This window comes from Narcine bancroftii, chromosome 1 (genome assembly GCF_036971445.1).
Source record: "Narcine bancroftii isolate sNarBan1 chromosome 1, sNarBan1.hap1, whole genome shotgun sequence".
Taxonomy (NCBI): domain Eukaryota; kingdom Metazoa; phylum Chordata; class Chondrichthyes; order Torpediniformes; family Narcinidae; genus Narcine; species Narcine bancroftii.
The window spans coordinates 41,758,402-41,778,693 of record NC_091469.1 but is presented as its reverse complement, the minus strand read 5'-3'; the positions used below and the strand labels follow the sequence as shown (position 1 = coordinate 41,778,693).

General features: G+C 39.0%; 1 protein-coding gene across 4 annotated transcripts in view; it reads right to left on the bottom strand.

Annotated features, from left to right (window-relative positions):
- Positions 1 to 20,292, bottom strand: part of LOC138757445 (tetratricopeptide repeat protein 39B) — a 182,885-nt gene that overhangs the window by 49,643 nt on the left and 112,950 nt on the right. For all 4 annotated transcript variants that reach the window (XM_069924743.1, XM_069924748.1, XM_069924758.1 and 1 more), the window contains exon 6: positions 629 to 705. In XM_069924743.1, the coding sequence (XP_069780844.1) occupies positions 629 to 705 (77 nt within the window). The remainder of the gene's footprint in view (positions 1 to 628; positions 706 to 20,292) is intronic.

Below are 20,292 nucleotides of genomic sequence, written 5' to 3'. Positions count from 1 at the left end.
ACTGCCAGAGTAATCTGTAGAAGTGCACACAAAAGATATTTGGTCAAATATATGGCTAAAAGGGATATGGACCAAATGCAGGCAGGTGGAACTCACTCCTAATGCCAACTTGATTGGCATGGACAAGTTGAACAGAAGGGGCTATTCCGTGTTGCATAACTTTATGACCAGGTAGTGGGATTAACTTAATTTGGCATATTGGTTAGCACAGATGGTACTGTTTCTGTGTCATACTATTCCATGTTCTATGTTCCTCCAAGCCTCTCCATCTCCAATTAGTCCTCCCTCCAGGTTTGTATATTTGTTTTATTTACATCCATTTCAACTCAGCTATTGTTTCTTGCTTATGCGATATTTCTCTTCAACCCTTCATTAAACTTTCACAAACTATTAACTTTTCCACTGGCTTACTCAATTCTCCATTATCTTCCAACTATACATGTTATTCCCTACCAGCAATGATGAGTTGTCTCTGCTCATTCTTCCACATTCTTCTACTTTGAATCCCCTCATTGGTCTAAACCCTTAATAAATTCCACCCCAACATCTTATTGCTATTCCCAAATTATTCATTGAAACTTCACACCAGGTGGTCTTCAATGTACATTTATCTAAAATTTTACTGTACCTTCTGTCAGTTCGTCAGCCCCTTGTTTTGAAATTAAATGCGATAATGACTCCACGACAGAATTTTTTTTCCGAAATCTAGACAAAACAAATTTATTTTAAAAGTTTATTAATAAATTTGATACATTAATCAGTTATGATTCAAACTAAAGTTCATTTTACAAAATAATTATTTTGATCGCCTTTAATCAGTTTTAAAAAATTCATTAACATATTTTTTTCAAAATTGCACACTATTCTCCTTTCCAAATCTCATTATTATTTATCCTCAGGACACAAAGATTATTACTATCATGGTATATTATCCTATTTATTATCCATATAACCACCTTGGTGGCACTGGTCTGGTCAGATATTCTGCATTTGGCCCAAAAGCACATCACTACACATGACTGACAATTTTCTTTCTCACACGAGCACACGTGTAGTGATGGCCTTCTATTACAACAATCAATCTTAGTTTTTCCATCCAGATGTTAGTCATGAGCCTTCTTTCTCAACTTGTTGCTTAAAGAAGATCACGATGCGCCAATAACGTTGTGCATTTAATTTTGTCATAACTGCAACCTGGAAATAAAGTTAATATACATTATAAGATGGTGCATGCAAAGGAGGTAATCTTCCCTTAATCCCATTGTCTTTCTAAATGGAAGTTATGAGTTTGGTGCCTATCCACAGGCAGAATAGCTCTGTCTCTCTTAAGTGTTTATTTTTTTAAAAAACTTTATTTATTCGTTCAAAAAACAAATAACATATGAAATATATTATTATATAAAGTTAAATATACATATTAATCTCTCAAGTGTTTCTTGATGAACTCACAGCAAGGGTCAATGGGCCAAACAATCAGTTTTGATACCTTCCAGAGAGAGTGCTTTACAAGAATCAAATTTAATTTTGTATCATTGATTTCTATTCAGAAACTTGTATTAATAAAACATACAGAAGTTAATGCTTCAGTTTGCAAAAATGGAGACAAAAGCAGCACTAGGCCTTTTATAAGAGCTTCTTGGATCCATTGGTAACATAGGTGACATAATTGGTGAAGAGACATTTGACACTGATCTTTATCAGTTCAGATATTGAGTAGAGGTGAAGCAACATCATGTTGCAACTGTACAAGACTTCAGTTAGATCACATTTGAAGTATCGTGCACAGTTTTGGTAAATGAACTACAAGAAAGTTATTGTTAAGCTAGAAATGATGCAGAGAAGATTCACAAGAATGTTGCTGGGACTGATAGGCTTGTATTTTAAAGAGACCGACGATAGCCTGGGACTTTTCTCCCTGGAGTATAGGAGGCTGAGGGGGAGGGGGGTGCACTTTATAATTGTTAATAAAATGATGAGGGGGTAGATAAAGTAAATAGTCGTGTGCTTGCTCTCAGAGTAAAAAAATCTAAAACTAGACGGCATAGATTTAAGATGAGAGGGGAAAGATACAAAAAGGGCCTGAAAGGGTTGTGGGTGTATGGAACAAGCTGCCAGAGGAAGTGATAGAAGCAGGGACAATTGTTACATTCAAAAGGCTGTTAGACAGGTGTATGGATAGGAAAGATTTAGAGATATGGGCCAAACACAGGCAAATGATACTAGCTTAGTCATCATGCATAAGTTGGGCCAAATGGCCTGTTTTTATATTTTAAATTTTTATGGCTCTATTATAAAAGTGGCCAAATAAAGCAATGTAGCTTCCATTTTTTGTTATTATCAAGAAGCTTAAGAAAACCAAGGTCGGGTTAAGGGTCATTCTGTCTCTAGTATGAACATTTCCAAGAGCTCAGTCAGCATTTGCCAGTGAAGTCCAATTGCAGACTTCTATTTAGGAAATTTTTGCTTCCAATTGCTGGACACAAAGGCCACTATCAAGATCACAGCCTGAGCATCAACTTTAAATGCAGATGCTGAAATCTTGAGCAAACGATAAGAAGCTAGAAAAATTCGGCAATTCAGGCAGCATGCATGGACAGTCAACGATTCAGGCCGGTACCCTTTCTCAAGACTGGGTTGGGAAGGGGAGATTTCAGGCCTAAAGTGGGTGGGGAGGAGCCAAGAATTTAAAGATGACTAGACAAGTGAAGGTAAGAAATGTAGAGGTGGAGTGATAAATAAGAGAAGAGACCACAGTGTGGAGGAGGGGTTTTGGTGGGGGTGGGGGGTGCGATGAGTGGGAGTTGAAAGAGTAGCAAGTACTGCAACAAATAAAGGATAGAATGAAGTGTGGAACTGGATAGAGGTGGAATTACCTGATAAGTCTATGTTTGGCTTCACCCTCACAATGATGAGACTGGGGAAAGATAAGTTTGTGTGGGAATGGGGAAATGAAAATGGTTGACAACCAACAGTTCTAGCTTGGATCCAAGAACAGAGTTCTGGGGTTTGGTACATGGGTACAAGACTTTTCAAGGAGCGGAGAAAGATTTGGGGAGTGGTACTGCAGTAGATTTGGAAGAGGGATTATTGCACTCAAAAGACAGGCACTCTGAGCAAGCCACACTTGCCTGCATTTAGTCCACATCATTTTAAACCCTTCCTATCTGTATTTCTGTCCAAATGTCTTCTGAGCATCTTTATTGTAATAATTATGATAATGCATTTATTGTCATGTACATTGTACATATGCACCAAAATTCTTACTGCTGCAGCCAAGCAGGTACTTTGTGTAAAATAGAATAAAAATGGATAAAGACAAATGATAAGTAGTTAATAGATGTGCAGTTACCATAGTACCATAGTGCAAGAAAGAAAAAAAGTAGCGTTACAATAGTGCAGACAGTCCTTATATGCTGTCGGAACAGTCCATTATTAGTGTAACAAAGGGAGGTTCATGAGCTTAATAGCTGTTGGAAAGAAACTATTCTTGAATCTTGAGATGCTGGTCTTCAGCATCTGTACCCTCTATCTGCTTCTATGGTTTCCTCATTCCAGATATGGATCATCCTCTGGGCAGAAAAGTTGCCCCTCCATTCCCTCTCAAAACTTCCTCACAACTTAAACCTATGCCCTTGAGTTCTAGAATCATCTACCCTGGGAAAAAGGTTGTGAGTATTCACTCGAATTGTCCCTTATGATTTTATATACCTCATTTTCCTTTGCTTTAAAGACCTGGACAAAATGGTTTCAGAAACTCAAACAGCTGAAATTATAACTGGATGGCTGCATTTCTTTCATTACAATAGTATCCCTTTAAAAAATCCTCTCCTTAGTTGTAGAGTTCTTTGGGACAGAGATCCTGAACTTGTCTTTCCACTTTTATGTTTATGCAACAATGTAAAAATGGCAGGATTCTTCCTGAATAAGAATGATGAAGTAATTGGGTTTTTAAAACAAAAATGCAGTGCAGATCCACAATCTACCAGATTCACAATGGTTATTTGCATATTGACAGGTAAAATTCAAGACCTGTGAATTACACATCCAGTACCACCCCCACTAGATTGAAGTTTACCAAGTGTTACATTAGTTCCGTAACCAAGCTTGATTGACCAAATCCCTTTTTTGTCTTGCCATTTCTCTCCATGAATGCTATCTGACCCCGCTAAGTCCTTCCATCTTTTCTTTGTTTCCTCAGTACAGCTCGAATGGCACTTGCATCCCACTAAATTGGCTGTTCAGTGTCATGGGATAGGAATTGGGGCTTTGGTTTTCCTGCACTTTTTAAAAATAATTTTATTTAATACTTCACTGTGAACCATGTTAATAACAATATATACAAATATTCTGTATCAAAATATACACAGTGACTTTGTCATTCCCCCCTTCCCACCCCCATAACTTAAAGCAAGAAATGAAAGAGAGAGAAAGAAAAATAAATAAACAATAGAACACAAAAGGAAGAAAAGAAAAATAAATTGTGTCGTCCGAAGTTTCATGTTTATTTTTGCTCTTGCATCTTATCACTTTAAGAGCGAGAGGTCTGAAATTAGCAGTTTATAATATGCTCTATGCATGGTTCCCAAATTTGTTCAAATAAAGCATATTTGTCTTTTAAATTGTAGGTAATATTTTTCTAATGGAATACACTTATTCATTTCAAAATGCCATTGTTGTATTTTTAAGGTTGCTTCCGTTTTCCAAGTTATCATTATGCATTTTTTTTTCACCTGCAAGTGCAATCATAATAAATCTTTTTTGAGCCCTGTCTAATTTTAGGCCTAATTCTTTTATGTTGTTTAACAGGAAGATATTTGGGTCTTGTGGTATCCTATTTTTTGTAATTCTATTTAATGTTAGGTTTAAATCCTCCCAAAATATTTTTCACTTTTGTATATGTCCAAATTGCATGTAATGTTCCAATTTCTTGTTTAAAATGGAAGCATCTGTCCGATATTGTTGGATTCCATTCTTTTAACTTTTGAGGTGTAACATATAATCTATGAAGCCAATTGTATTGTATCATACAAAACCGAGTATTTATTGTATTACTCATGGTCCCTGCGCATAGCTCCTTCCATGTTTCATTCTTTTTCCCAACCTTGTTTGGGTTTATATATTGCTTCATCATTTTGCTTGTATTGCAATTTGCTATACATGCTTGTGGAGATCTTGTCGCTGAGGAGGACTTTGCCGTCTGAGCTGCGCAGCGGGCTTTGGACTTGGGGTGAGGGGCCGTACACAGCCTTTAGAGCCTCGTAGAAACCCCTGAAGTCGCCAATGTCTGCGCTGAGCTGGGTTCGTTTGGCAAGGCTAGTCCACCACTCATTTTGGATCTCCCGGAGTTTGCGCTGAACCATCCTCAACCGATGGTCAGAACACTTCCAATCACTTTTCAGTGCCAACCGCTCAGTCCAAGATTCCGCCCTGCTCCAGCTCCCTCAACAGCCCCTAAGGCTAGAGCTGGATGAGGTCCTCACCCTGGATGAGACATATAAGGCAATCGAACAACTGAAAAGTGGCAAAGCAGCAGGTATGGATGGAATCCCCCCAGAGGCCTGGCAAAACTCTGCATGCCAAACTGCATGAGTTTTTCAAGCTTGGTTGGGACCAAGGAAAACTGCCTCAGGATCTTCGTGATGCCACCATCATCACCCTGTACAAAAACAAAGGCGAGAAATCAGACTGCTCAAACTACAGGGGAATCACGTTGCTCTCCATTGCAGGCAAAATCTTCGCTAGGATTCTACTAAATAGAATAATACCTAGTGTCGCCGAGAATATTCTCCCAGAATCACAGCGCGGCTTTCGCGCAAACAGAGGAACTACTGACATGGTCTTTGCCCTCAGACAGCTCCAAGAAAAGTGCAGAGAACAAAACAAAGGACTCTACATCACCTTTGTTGACCTCACCAAAGCCTTCGACACCGTGAGCAGGAAAGGGCTTTGGCAAATACTAGAGCGCATCGGATGTCCCCCAAAGTTCCTCAACATGATTATCCAACTGCACGAAAACCAACAAGGTCGGGTCAGATACAGCAATGAGCTCTCTGAACCCTTCTCCATTAACAATGGCGTGAAGCAAGGCTGTGTTCTCGCACCAACCCTCTTTTCAATCTTCTTCAGCATGATGCTGAACCAAGCCATGAAAGACCCCAACAATGAAGACGCTGTTTACATCCGGTACCGCACGGATGGCAGTCTCTTCAATCTGAGGCACCTGCAAGCTCACACCAAGACACAAGAGCAACTTGTCCGTGAACTACTCTTTGCAGACGATGCCGCTTTAGTTGCCCATTCAGAGCCAGCTCTTCAGCGCTTGACGTCCTGCTTTGCGGAAACTGCCAAAATGTTTGGCCTGGAAGTCAGCCTGAAGAAAACTGAGGTCCTCCATCAGCCAGCTCCCCACCATGACTACCAGCCCCCCCACATCTCCATTGGGCACACAAAACTCAAAACGGTCAACCAGTTTACCTATCTCGGCTGCACCATTTCATCAGATGCAAGGATCGACAATGAGATAGACAACAGACTCGCCAAGGCAAATTGCGCCTTTGGAAGACTACACAAAAGAGTCTGGAAAAACAACCAACTGAAAAACCTCACAAAGATAAGCGTATACAGAGCCGTTGTCATACCCACACTCCTGTTCGGCTCCGAATCATGGGTCCTCTACCGGCATCACCTACGGCTCCTAGAACGCTTCCACCAGCGTTGTCTCCGCTCCATCCTCAACATCCATTGGAACGCTTTCATCCCTAACGTCGAAGTACTCGAGATGGCAGAGGTCGACAGCATCGAGTCCACACTGCTGAAGATCCAGCTGCGCTGGATGGGTCACGTCTCCAGAATGGAGGACCATCGCCTTCCCAAGATCGTGTTATATGGCGAGCTCTCCACTGGCCACCGTGACAGAGGTGCACCAAAGAAAAGGTACAAGGACTGCCTAAAGAAATCTCTTGGTGCCTGCCACATTGACCACCGCCAGTGGGCTGATATCGCCTCAAACCGTGCATCTTGGCGCCTCACAGTTTGGTGGGCAGCAACCTCCTTTGAAGAAGACCGCAGAGCCCACCTCACTGACAAAAGGCAAAGGAGGAAAAACCCAACACCCAACCCCAACCAACCAATTTTCCCCTGCAGCCGCTGCAACCGTGTCTGCCTGTCCCGCATCGGACTTGTCAGCCACAAACGAGCCTGCAGCTGACGTGGACTTTTACCCCCTCCATAAATCTTCGTCCGCGAAGCCAAGCCAAAGAAAGATACATGCTTGTAATAATTTTTTTTACTATTGCAGTGTCTGTAATTAAGTATTCATAGCAGTTACTCTCAGGTAATCTTAGACAAGTTCCCAACTTTTCTTTTAAATAAGTTTTCAACTGATAGTATGAAAATATTGTACCATGTGATATTCTGTATTTATTTTTAACTGTTCAAATGTTAAATTATTTCCTAAAATGCAATCTTTTATTCTTTTAATTCTTTTTCTTGCCCATTCCTTAAAAAATAAATTGTCTATTGTAAAAGGAATGAATGTGATTTGCATTAGTAACTTTTTTGGTATTTGATAATTTATCATCTTTCACTCCAGATGTATTCTCTTCATATTTTTAGTATATTATGGAATATTGGTAGATTATTGTGTTGCACCAGTTTCTCATCCCATTTATAGAGTAAATGTTCAGGGACCCTTTCTCCTAATTTATATACTTGAGCCAATCCGGGTTTTCTCCCATCTGATAAAAATCTGATAGATATCTTAACTGTGCTGCCCTGTAATAGTTTTTGAAATTTTGTAACTGCAATCCTCCTTGCTTATACATCCATGTTAATTTTGCCAAAGCCACTCTTGATTTTTTACCGTTCCATAAAATCTTTCTTATTAATTTATTTAGTTTCATAAAAAAATTCCCCTGTCAAGGGAATCAGTAACGTTTTGAACAAATATTGTAGCCGTAGAAATACATTAATCTTGATGCAGTTTACTCTCCCTATTAAAGTTAATGGTAAATCTTTTCATTTCTCGAAATCTTCCTGTATTTTTTTATTAATGGTTGGTAATTTAATTTATACAAATGATTTAAATTATTATCTATCCTGATACGTAGTTAGCATATGGTCTGTGATTGCCATTTAAAAGGGGATTTCCTTTTACATTTTGTATAATCGACTTTGTTCATTGGCATCACTTCACTTTTATCAATATTAACCTTGTATCCTGATATTGCCCCATATTCTTTCAATTTTTCATATAACCTTTATATTGATTTATCTGAGTCTGTTAAATATACTATAATATCATCCACAAACAAGCTAATTTTAAATTCTTCCTCTTTTACTTTTATTCCCTTTATCGTGGGTTCCCTTCTTATCAGCTCTGGCAATGGTTCTATAGCCAAAGCAAACAGGGAAGGTGATAACAGGAATCCCTGTCTTGTTGACCTACTCAATTTAAAGTGGGCTGAAACATATCTATTTGTTACTACTTTTGCCAAAGGACCATTATACAGTGCTCTAATCCAATTAATAAATTCTTCCAGTAATTTGAATTTCCGTAGTACTTTAAACAGTTAATTCCATTCCACCCTATCAAAAGCTTTTCTGCATCAAGAATTACTGCCACAGTTGGTGTTTTATTTATTTGTGCTGTATGGATTAAATTATAAAATTTATTAAATTAATAAATTTGTCACTCTATTCGCTAGTAATTTTGCTATTAATTTACAATCTGTATCTCACCAAGATATTGGTCTATATGAAGCCAGTGACAGTGGATCTGTTCCTGTTTTTGGAATTACTGTAATTATTACCATTTTACATGAATCAGCCAAATTCTGGGTCTCTTCCACCTGCTTCATTACCTTAAAAATGGGCAGAATTAATAGATTATTGAATATCTTATAAAATTCTGTTGGGAATCCATCTTCGCCTGGCTCTTTATTATTTAGTAATGTCATTAGTGTATCCTGTATTTCTGTAATGGTGAGCGTTTTACTAATTTATTTTGATCTTCTAATTGTAATTGGGGTAATTGAATGTTTGATAAAACCCTGGATTTGCGGTTTGATAAAAAAATTTAAAATTTCAATTAATTTCTAATGGGTTATATGAGAATTGTGGCTATGATAGTTCTTGTTACTTGTTCTATTTTTAGTTGCCAAGCCAATATTTTGTGGGTTTTCTCTCCTAATTCATAATATCTTTGCTTTGTTTTCATAATGTTTTTCTCCACTTTGTATGTTTGCAATGTTTCATATTTTATTTTTTTCTCTGCCAATTCTCTCTTTTTCTCTATATCTTCCCTTCTCATTAAATCTTTTTCTATAGATTTTCTCTTTTTCCAACTGTTCTATTTTTCAATCATATTTTTTAAATCTTGGTCATGTAACTAATTATTTGTCCCTGATAAAGGCCTTAATTGTGTCCCATAATATAAATTTGTCTGTTTACTGAATTTGTATTTGTCTCAAAATATATTTTGACTTGTTATTCTATGTATTCACAAAAGTTTCACCTTTTTAACAATCACACTCCCTCCGCCCTGCGGCAGCGAACCTTCTGCCCCCACGATAGCGATCCCTCTGCCCCCGCAGCAGCAACCCCTCTCCTCTCTCCCCTACGGCAGCAACCCCTCTCCCCCTGATCGTGGCATTCCCCCCCACCCCGCGACATTGACCTCTCCCCCCATTGCAGCGACCTCACTCCCCCTGACTATGGCTCCTGTCTCTCCCCCCCCCCCCCTTGCAGCAGCGTTCTTTCTCCCCCCACTTCTCAGGAGTAACCAGGTCAGGCATTTTGCTGTTCAAACCGACGGTGGACGTGTCCTGGGTAAGTTTAACTGGGTTCCCTGACTACCTCCAAAGTAGGGCAGGGACCTGGTTGACTTTGGATGAGGCTGACTAGGTCAGACCCTTTCAAGCTGCCTTGTGAATGGGGTGCTAACTGGGCAAATTGTCTGGTTAACCCCATTTTACAAGGCAGCTTGAAAGCACCTAATGAATGCTTTCACACTTGCAAGGAACCATCCCTGGGGTTAGAACTGTTCTACCTGCTACTGGTGACATCATGACACATCGAGTGATGGTGGACCTGCCCTAGATCCTGATCAATGTATTATGATCTTGATGAAGGGCTCATGCCTGAAACGTTGGTGTTGTATCTTCACCTTTGCTACATAAAGGCACTGTTTTACCTGCTGAGTTTCTCCAGCATTTGTGTGCTTTTTCAATGTATTATGATCTTATATTTGAACAAAATTAATCATGCATAATTATAACATAATTAAGCTCTATGTACAGCACAATATGACCACTTCAGCTCCTGTTGTTCTTGTGCTGACCTATATAAACCTTTATAAGGGACCCAAGGAAAGTGCGAGCAATAAATAGTAATAGCAGACAATTTTTAAACAGCATGGGAAAGTTTGTAGCGCTTTTGCGTTCAATTTATATGACGTGGGAAAGTTTGTAGCACTATTGCGTACAATTTATAAGTTCCGTGGGAAAAAGTGATGGCGGACCTGCCCTTCCAGAATGCCATGCAGCAGAGAAAGGACTGTATGCCCAGCTGCATACATGGAGCATTCATAGAGGGGTTTCTCTGCCACATGGCATTCTGAGAAGTTAGGTGGACCATTGCTTTTTTTTCCCCATTCCCCATCTTTATAAATTGTGCGCTTATAATGCTACCAATTTTCTCACGCTGTTTAAAAATTGTCCACTATTGCTATTTATTGCTGTTTATTTCCTCTCTCTTTCTCCTACTGTGACTTTCCCATGGCAAAGTACAGGACCTTCAGCTGTGCTGACCTATTATAAACATACTCAACAAAATGAACCTTCCTTGCCTCATGCCCATAACCTTCTATTTTTCTTGAATCTATATGCTTCCCTAAGAGTCATCAAAATGTTTCTATTGAAATGCTACACACTTGATCTTAGCCAAAAGGCCGAGAATCAATTGTTTCTATTGTATTGCATCAGCCTCCAGCACAACCCCTGGAAATGCATTCCTGGAACTCGCTAATCTGTGTAATAAAATTTACCCCTGTTGTCTTCCTTTAACTTTCCTCCCCTCAATTTGTACAGATGTCCTCAAGAGTTTGCTACTCTTGCCCCGGAGAAAAGGTGATGGTTGTCCACTCTATCTATGCCTCTCATAATCTTGTAGACTTTAATTAAGTCACCTCTCATCCTTCTTCACTCTGTTAACCCTGCCTCACAAGACTCATTCTTCAACCCAGGCAATATCCTGGTAAATCTCTTCTGGACCCTCTCCAAAGGTTCCACATCCCTCCTGTTATGAGGTGACCAGAACTGAAAACAATTTTCCAAGTGTGGTTTAACCAGGGTTTTAACAGAGCTGCAACATTACCTCATGACTCTTGAACTTAATCCCCCGACTAATGAAAGCCATCTTAGTATAAATCTTATCAACCTGCGTGACATCCTTGAAAGATCTATGGATTTGGACCTTAAGGTCCCTTTGTTCTTCCACACTGTTAAGAATCCTGCCATTAACCACGTACTCTGCCTTCAAGTTTGCCACTCCAAAATGCATTGCTTCATAGTTATCCATGATCCACAACACTTCCAACCTTTGTGTCATCTGCAAACTTACTGACATATCATCTAGTTCTTTATCTGGGTCATTTACAAAAATTGCAAAGAACAGGGGTCCCAGAACAGATCCCCTCCCAGTCACTGATCTTCAGTCAGAATATGTTCCATCCACTACTACCTTCTGCTGTCTGTAAACTTTTGAAAAGTCTAATATATGCCTGCTGGCAGATTTTATGGTTTTTCTGTGCTAAACCTAGAGTATAATTTTTACATTTGGGAGGTATCTGACATTGATATTTGCCAAACCAAGAACAATAAATAATATTTCTGTTTAAAAAAAGAACAATGGTGAAATTGCATCAAAAAGTATTATTTTTCAATTTGTGATTAACATTGGCATTTTACAGGAGACCCCAATCTCCTTCTCGAATTGGGGATCCCATATTGAACTCTCTTTGTTAGGACCAGACCTTTATAAATTGATTTAGGCAACTTCCTGAATACATTTGGGAAACTAAGCCATTTGGTCCTTTTATAGTATAGGATCCCCAGTCACTATGTGGAAAATTAAAATCACCTACTATTACAACTCTGTGTTTCTTCCAACTGTCTGTCATCTATCTATAAATTTGCTCCTCCAGTTCCTGCTATCGTGAAGTCAATAATACAATCCCATTAATGTGGTCATCCCCTTCTTAATCTTCAGTTCCACCAATATAGCGTTAATACATGAGCCCTCCAGTGAATCCTGCCTAAGCACTGCTGGGACATTTTCCTTGACTTGCAACACCACCCCTCCCTCTCTATCACATCTAAAACAAACGATCCACCAAACATACGGCTGCCAATCCTGCCCCTCCTGCAGCCATCTCACTAATGGCGGTAATGTCAGAACTCCTCCAGCCAATCCAGGCTCTAAGCTCATCTGCCTTTCCGACAATACTCCTTCCATTAAAACAGAAACAACTCATTGCACCGTGCTCACCTATAGAGTTGTTAATGCTGCCAACATCTGTGTGTCCTCGAGCCAAAGTCTTTATGTCCCACTCTTACACTGGCTCCTCCTACAGTGGATACACCACTTGAACCTCTTTTCATTTTATTGGCTACAGTTAATTAGTCATTTACAATCACCCTTTCCAGCACTTTTTAAAGTGTCCTCTTGTTCACTCCTGTCACTGGAAAAGAAACACCAGCCCAGTAATCACACTTTTAAAGTGTCCCTTAGTTCATGAATCATTCTTGTACATATTTTAATACCACGTGCACTTTGTCCCTTAGATTTAAAAACACTCTGGTCCACAACAGGATCTCAAATAATCTGGAACATCCCCAATACTTTCCTCTTCTTTTTAGGATCCCAGTGAAGATCCATTTTGTCTTAGGATATGTCAAAAAATTAATCACCATATGCCAAAAATATTGGACAACTGTAAAGAAAAGTCAGTTAATTGTTATGTTTTCATACAATTTAAAAATCCCAAGGTCTTCCACTCTAAAAGCATATGTTGACAGTTAATATTTTGCATTATCAAAAATATTTTCAGCCTAGAATTTGCTTTACAGTGTTTTAATGCAGATGAATATTATATAGTGCAAGTTGCTTATTTAATTTGACCAAGATGTATGCTGAAAAAAAAAGGAAAACAAAAATCTAGCAACTCAGGAGGTGCCAAGACATCCAAAAATCTGCTCAAATTGGTTCCACTAATTATCAATTGACTAGCACATTCATTTTTGAACTTTTGCCAAGGAAATTAGGCCACTGTCTGTAGAGAGATGTGTGCATCAATTCATAATGTATTCATGTGTACAATGTTCATCAACACAATTTTATTTTATGAGGTGATTACTCAGTGGGAAAGACATGGAGTCAGAATCATAACCAATAGCACAGAAACTCATCTATACTAACCAGATTTTTCAACAGAACTAGTCTCATTTTCCTGCAATTGTCCTATATCCTAAATCTTTTCTATTCCAGTCTTCACTTCTTTCACTCCCTCTGGCAGCTCATTCCATATATGCATCACCATTTGTGTGAAAAAGTTGCCCCTTGGGTCCTTTTTCAGTCTTTCCCTTCTTACCTTAAAACTATGCCTTCTAGTTCTGCACTCTTGTTCCCTGGTGAAAAGACAATAACCATTCTGTCTCTCAAGATTTTATATATTCCTGCCTTCTCCTCTTTGCACAAACCTCTAGCCAGCAATAATGCTGCTGGGTCTGATTAGAAAAATAAATCAAGTATGTGGAAAGTGTTTGAAAAGTGGCACACAAGTATTTTTATGAAAAATATTTTGAAAAGCTAGATAGGATAGTAAGGTGGAAGACAAAGCTGATCAGTCTTCAGGAGTTTCAGAATGAATGACTGAGGTTGGAGTGCTGAACTGCCTGGAGAGTCAAAATACAATATTTTGAAAAGTTCTTACCTTGATCTTGTGGATTGGGAAGCAAAAGCAAAAAAAAGTGTTCATTATTTGGCAAGTTACATGATATGAAGAAATGGAGGCAGAAACTTAAAAATAAAATGAACATATTCTTGAGTTTGGAAACAAAAGCAGAATAACACACTTATTTTGTTAATACCATTTTTTTTTGTTTGACAGGGTTTGCAATTAACAATTGAACAATCTTGTTTGTTGATATGAGTTGTTCAGCCTTGAATCTCTTTGAAACCATCAAACCTATTCTTGAACACAACATAAGGGATGGAAGACATGGAGCCATGCCAGATACCACATTCCCTCTTTCAAAACTATTTCAATGGTAGATTCTCTTTTTCCAAGGAGTATATTGATCACCAATCAGATTCTCTAACCATTTCTGCCAGCTGTTCCTAAGAATAATACTCTTTAATTCCTAAAGCAAATCCATTATATCTAAATCCCCTTAAAAAAAGGTCTTTGCATTTGTTATTTTTACATAAACTACATCTTTTCCAAACTTAATATCATCCTCCCATCCAAAGGATGCATCTTAAGAATCATAAACCTATAGTTATATAACTTCCAAAAGTGAATTGATAACCAAATAGGACAAAATACAAAAGTCTGTTTGTCAAATGCAAGATTTTCTATTTATTGGCTGTTGCTTTTTTCTCGCTATCTATTGGAGAACTTTGCTGTTTGAAATATTATTCAAAATTGAGCCTTTTGTTCTTATTTTAGAAAAAGGATTGTGGCCTTCCTTAGAGAATAAAACTGGGCAGGTGTATAGGGAAAGGTTGTGGCTGTCACATGAAGCACTACCCCCCCCCCCCCCACCTAGTCAGCTACCAATCAAGGTTTGGATCTGCCCCACCCATTAGTACACATCTTGCTGCTGGCCTCATGTAAATTACCTGCCTGTATTTGGCCTTGGGCCATTGACCCTTGTAATTGGATTAACCTTCCTGGCACCAAGCCATTGGTACTCTGCTAATGACCTGAGCTGAATCCCCAGCTCTCCAGCATAAAGGTGTCATGTGTGCTTTGTTCTCCCTTTTTTGCCATCTTTGAAGGACCACCCTGCTTCACTCCAGGCTGAAGAATGTGGAATAGCGCTGGAGAAACTGTTGGTGATCTGTGCACTAAATAGGGTTGGGAGTGTTGATTATTGTCCCGAAATAGCATAAAGCCCTGCCTGCACAGAGTCAAGGGGTGATAGGCATCGTATTGACCTATCCCTTGTTTGTTTGTGTGTGTATGCGTTTTGTTCCCATGTTCATTATTAGTTGCCTGCGTGTTTAATCGCTATCGACTTTTTCCCACGATTGTTAATAAACTATATGCGTTGTTCATTGCTGACCCAACTTTTCCCACAATCGCTAATACACTGTACACGTTGTTCATTGATGACTGACTTTTCCCACATTCGCTAATAAACTGTACGTGTTGTTCATTGACGACTGACTTTTCCCACATTTTCTAATAAACTGTTCGCATTGTTTCACTGCTGCTACATTTTTCCCACAGCTGCTGTAAATTGTGTGTGTGTGTATGTGTGTGTGTGTTGCAACTGTTACCATTCTCCCATGTTTTTCCTTCAGTAAATAAAATCTTTTGCTACCGAAACTTTATGTGTCCAGAGTCCTTGCCTTTGAGACCCATCAAACCTGTTTCCTCACTCACAACAGCAGGTGAAAAAATTCTCATTGGAGGAACACTTTAGGAACAGTGACCATAAATGTGCAAATTTCAGGGTTGTTATGGACAAGGATCGTACTCAAGTTGAGGTCTTGAATTAGGAGAAGGATCATTTCAAGAGTGTAAGAGAGGACATAACGAAAGTGGATTGGTAGCAGATACTTGCAAGTAAATCAAATCTGGCAATGGAAAGTCCTTTGGAAAGAGTTAATAAGAGTTCAAGGCCAGTACATTCCAGAAAGTGTCAAAGGCAAAGATGGTAAGTGTGGTGATATGAGTATGTGAATATGTGACTGCCAATGGATAGCTTGCCCGACCCCTACTGATGACTCGCTCCCTGCTAACTCCTCCCCCTGTGACCCTCGAATAAAAGACGACCTCCCTCTCCCTGTCCTCAGTCGAGCACATGGAATCAGGCCAGCTACAAGTCTAAAAGTATAATAAAGTCCATCATTCCTCACTCCATGCCTTTGGAGTTGTTGATAGAACCTATCAGTAAAATTAAAGAGTTTTGGATGACAAGAATATTGAAGGAATGGCCAGCGGAAGCAAACATGACAGTTATAAGCAACAGAAATTGAGGGTATCTCAAGGATAATATAAATTGGGAGGATGAAAAGATATCACATTATATTCTTTCCTTGTAAGATCTTTGTTTTTTTTTAATTAGCCACAGATAGGGTATTAGAAGACTGGAGGATTGGTAATGTTATTTATTTAAGAAAGGCAGAAGGAACGTCAGGTAAATACAGGCTGGTAACCCTTATATGAGTGATAAAATGTACTGGAGAAAATCATAGATAAGATTTGTATGAATTTGGAAAGGCAAGGGATGATTAGGGATAGTCAGCATGGTGTCTGCTTGGGCAATACTGGCACACTAATTGATCGTGGTCTTTGAGGAGATAACTAAGATGACCGATAAAAAGTGGGTGGTAGATATCTACATGAACCCTCGTAAGACATTCAACAAAGCCCCATATAATTGGCTGTCCAGAAGGTTAAGGGATATGGGATCCAAAACAAGCAGATTAAGTGGATTTAAAGTGAGCTAGGTGAGAGGTGGCAGAGGGTGGTGATGGAAGGATGCTTTTCTGATTGGACATCAGTGACTAATGATGAAGTACAGTGATTGGTGCTGGGTCATTTGTTTGGGATAGATATAAAAATTTTGAACGTGAATGTAGGAGACTTAATTAGCAAGTCCACGGATGACATGAAAGTTGATGATGATGTGGATAGCATGAAGTCGACAGGTCAGATGGAAAGGATGGGCAGAGTGTGGAATGGCATTTAGTCCTGACAAGTCAAAATATTACAGCACAGAAACAGGCCTTTCAGTCCAATTTGTCCGTACTAATCAAGATGCATATCACAAACGATTGAGTTTTTGAAGAGATGGTTAAGAAGAATAATGAGGGCAGGGCAAAACACTTTATCTGTATGCTCATTTGCAAGGAATTTGACAAGATCTCCCATGAGAGGCTGATCTGGAAGGTCAGATCACATAACATTCAGGATGTACTGGACAGCTGGACACAGAATTGGCTTGATTGTAGGAGTCAGAGAGTGGTGGTGGAAGCTGTTACTCAAATTGAAGGCCTGTAATCATTTATGTGCTGCAGGGATCAGTGCAAATCCCATTCTATTAATTGTCCACTACATTAATATTAATCTATACTAATGATTTGGATGACAATGTAGTTACTATGGTAAATATGCAGACGACACATTAGTGAACAGCAAACATGTTTATTGAAGAGTACAAGATTTAGATAAATGGAAAGTGGGCCACAGATTACCAGATGGAATTTAATTCAGACAAGTGCATGATGTTGCACTTGAGTAGGTTAAACCAGAACAAAACTTAAATGATGAAAGGTGGATTCAACATTTGCTGTATAGAAGATTGCTTCTCAGACTGTATAGGAGATTGCTTCTCAGACTGGAGGCCTGTGATTAGTGGTGTGCCTCAGGGATCAATGCTGGGACCATTGTTGTTGGTCATCTATATCAATGATATGGATGATTATGTGGTAAATTGGATCAGCAAGATTGCAGATTACAAAGATTGAGGTATTGTGAATAGCAAAGGTTTTCAAAGGTTGTAGAGGGATCTGAACCAGCTACAAAAATGGGCTGAAAAATGGCAGATGGAATTTAATGCAGACAAGTATGAAGTGCTGCGTTTTGGAAGGACAAACCAAGGTAGAACATGCATGGTAAATGGTAGGGCACTAAGGAGTGCACTGCAACAGAGAGGTCTGGGAATACAGATACACAATTTCCTGAAAGTAGTGTTGTAAGTAGATTGGTTGTAGAGTGCTTTTAGCTGTTACAGAAAGTTAATAAAATTATGATAAAATATATCTTAAAAAGGTATAGATTGTGGGGGTTTAGTTTATTATTTTACATTCCACAAACAGACATTAACATTTCACAAAAGACATTTCATTTGAAATGCAAGAGCTATGCCTAAGCACAGACTCCATATCTACAGAGACTTTGAAGAGTGCTTGTGAAGACTTCACAAGTGGGTGTTAATTGGACTGATTTTGTTGAATCCAAATGGACTATTGTCTTTAAAGAAACACATATCCAGGCTCAGAAACTGATTAAGCTTTTGCTGGTAACAGCTATCCAACTCATGTGAAGTTTGCTATTTGAAGAGATGTCATCTCTTTGGAGAGAGAGAGAGAGAGAGGGAGAGATGGTCAGTTTACAGCAGGGGTTGGTGTTGGAAACTGCAAGTTCTGCAAACCTGTTTTAAGACTCAATTTGAAGAGGGTTTTGAGTTCTAACTTCAGCCTATTCTAAACCCTTGTAATCAATTACATGAGGATGTGGCTGGTTAATGTGTTTCTCCTGAATTAAGGGAAAAAGAAGAACTCTCTATGGTAACCTAGAAGAAGAGGTTATCTTTTGGAAAACCCAAGAAAGGGCAAGTTTCTTCAGCAAGACACTGAAGTGGCTGATTTAAGGAGATCAGTTCAATGAACAACAAAGACCTTTTGCAGTAACAATTAAAGCATGAGAGCTTGAAGATCATAAATAATAAATTCTATGCACAGTATGGAAAATTGCCTAATATCAGTGAACTTGGAGAAAGAATGGACAGTGAAACAAAGAATTTTCCTGAACACATACTCATTACATACTCATGCGTTTAGAATTAGATGGGGGCTAATTTAATAATAATAAGTTAGATATTGATCTTATTATGTTTGAAGAAAACTAAAGATAATTTTGTCTAAGTAACCATTGTCTTGGTGAATTTCTGTTGCTGCTGGTGTTTGGAGTCTTCTGGGCTCAAAACATAGCATATTGGCCTTCATAAATCAAAGTTGAGTATAGGGATATTATGGTAACATTGTACAAGACATTGGTGAGGCCAAATTGGAGTATTGTGAGCAGTTTTGGTCACCTAACTACAGGAAAGATATCAGTAAGATTGGAAGAGTGCAGAGTGGATTTACTAGCATGTTGCCTGGACTTCAGAGAAAGGTTAAACAGGTTAGGACTTTATCCCGTCAGCGTAGAAGAATGAGGGGAGATTTGAAGTTTATCAAAATTATGAGGGGTATAGATAGAGTAAAATGCAAGTAGGCTTTTTCCACTGAGGTTTGGTTCAATACAAACCAGAGGACATGGGTTAAGGGGGAAAGGTTTAGGATGAACATCAGGGGGGATCTTCACACAGAGAGTAGTGGAGTATGGAATGAGCTGCCAGCTAAAGTGGTGAATGTGGGGTCTATTTCACATTTAAGAAAAATTTCGACATATACATGGATAGGAGTGGTATGGAAGGCAGTGGACTGGGTGCAGGTCAGTGGCACTAAGCAGAATAATAGTTCGGCACAGTTGAAGACTGCTGTATATGTTTAGTGGTTCTATGGTGCCCTGAGGACTGATTTAGGAGAGACTTTGGACAGGTACATATCTTAATAAATGTGGTGAAGCAGTTAGACAGGGTGGTGATGATAATATGAAATGTTAACTGAGATTACATAAAAGGCTCAGAGGGGGAAAAGGAATTTTTGAGGTGTATCCAAGAAAACCTTTTGACAAACCAACAAGGGAAAGAGCACTATATAATCCCTCGCCTTCGGGAATGAAGCTGGTCACATGGAAGGAGTGTCAGTGGGGAAGCATTTTGGAAATAGTGACCATGACTCCATGCACATCAAAGTCCTTACGGAAAAGATAGAGATGGACCAGAAATAAATGTTCCATATTGGATTTAGGCCAAATTCATCAGTACAAGACAGGACCTGGTTCAGTTTAACTCAAAGCACTTACCAGCAAGTAAGTTTGCGACTCCATATTGGGAACATTCAAAAGAAGGAATGGCAAATGTTCACAGCCAACAAGTTCCTTTAAGTGTAAAACCCAGGGTAATAAGTTCAAGGAACCTTGGATATTGAAGATTATTAAGGGGTTGATATAAACAGAAAACATACAGCAAGGTTAGGCCACTAAAGATAAGGTGAGGCCTTTCAAGATTGCAAAAAGGGTAGGGAGGTGTTCAACAAGAAAATTAGGAAGACAAAGAGGGGTCATGAAATATCAGTGGCATACAGGATTAAAGTTCATCTGGAGGTGTTCAG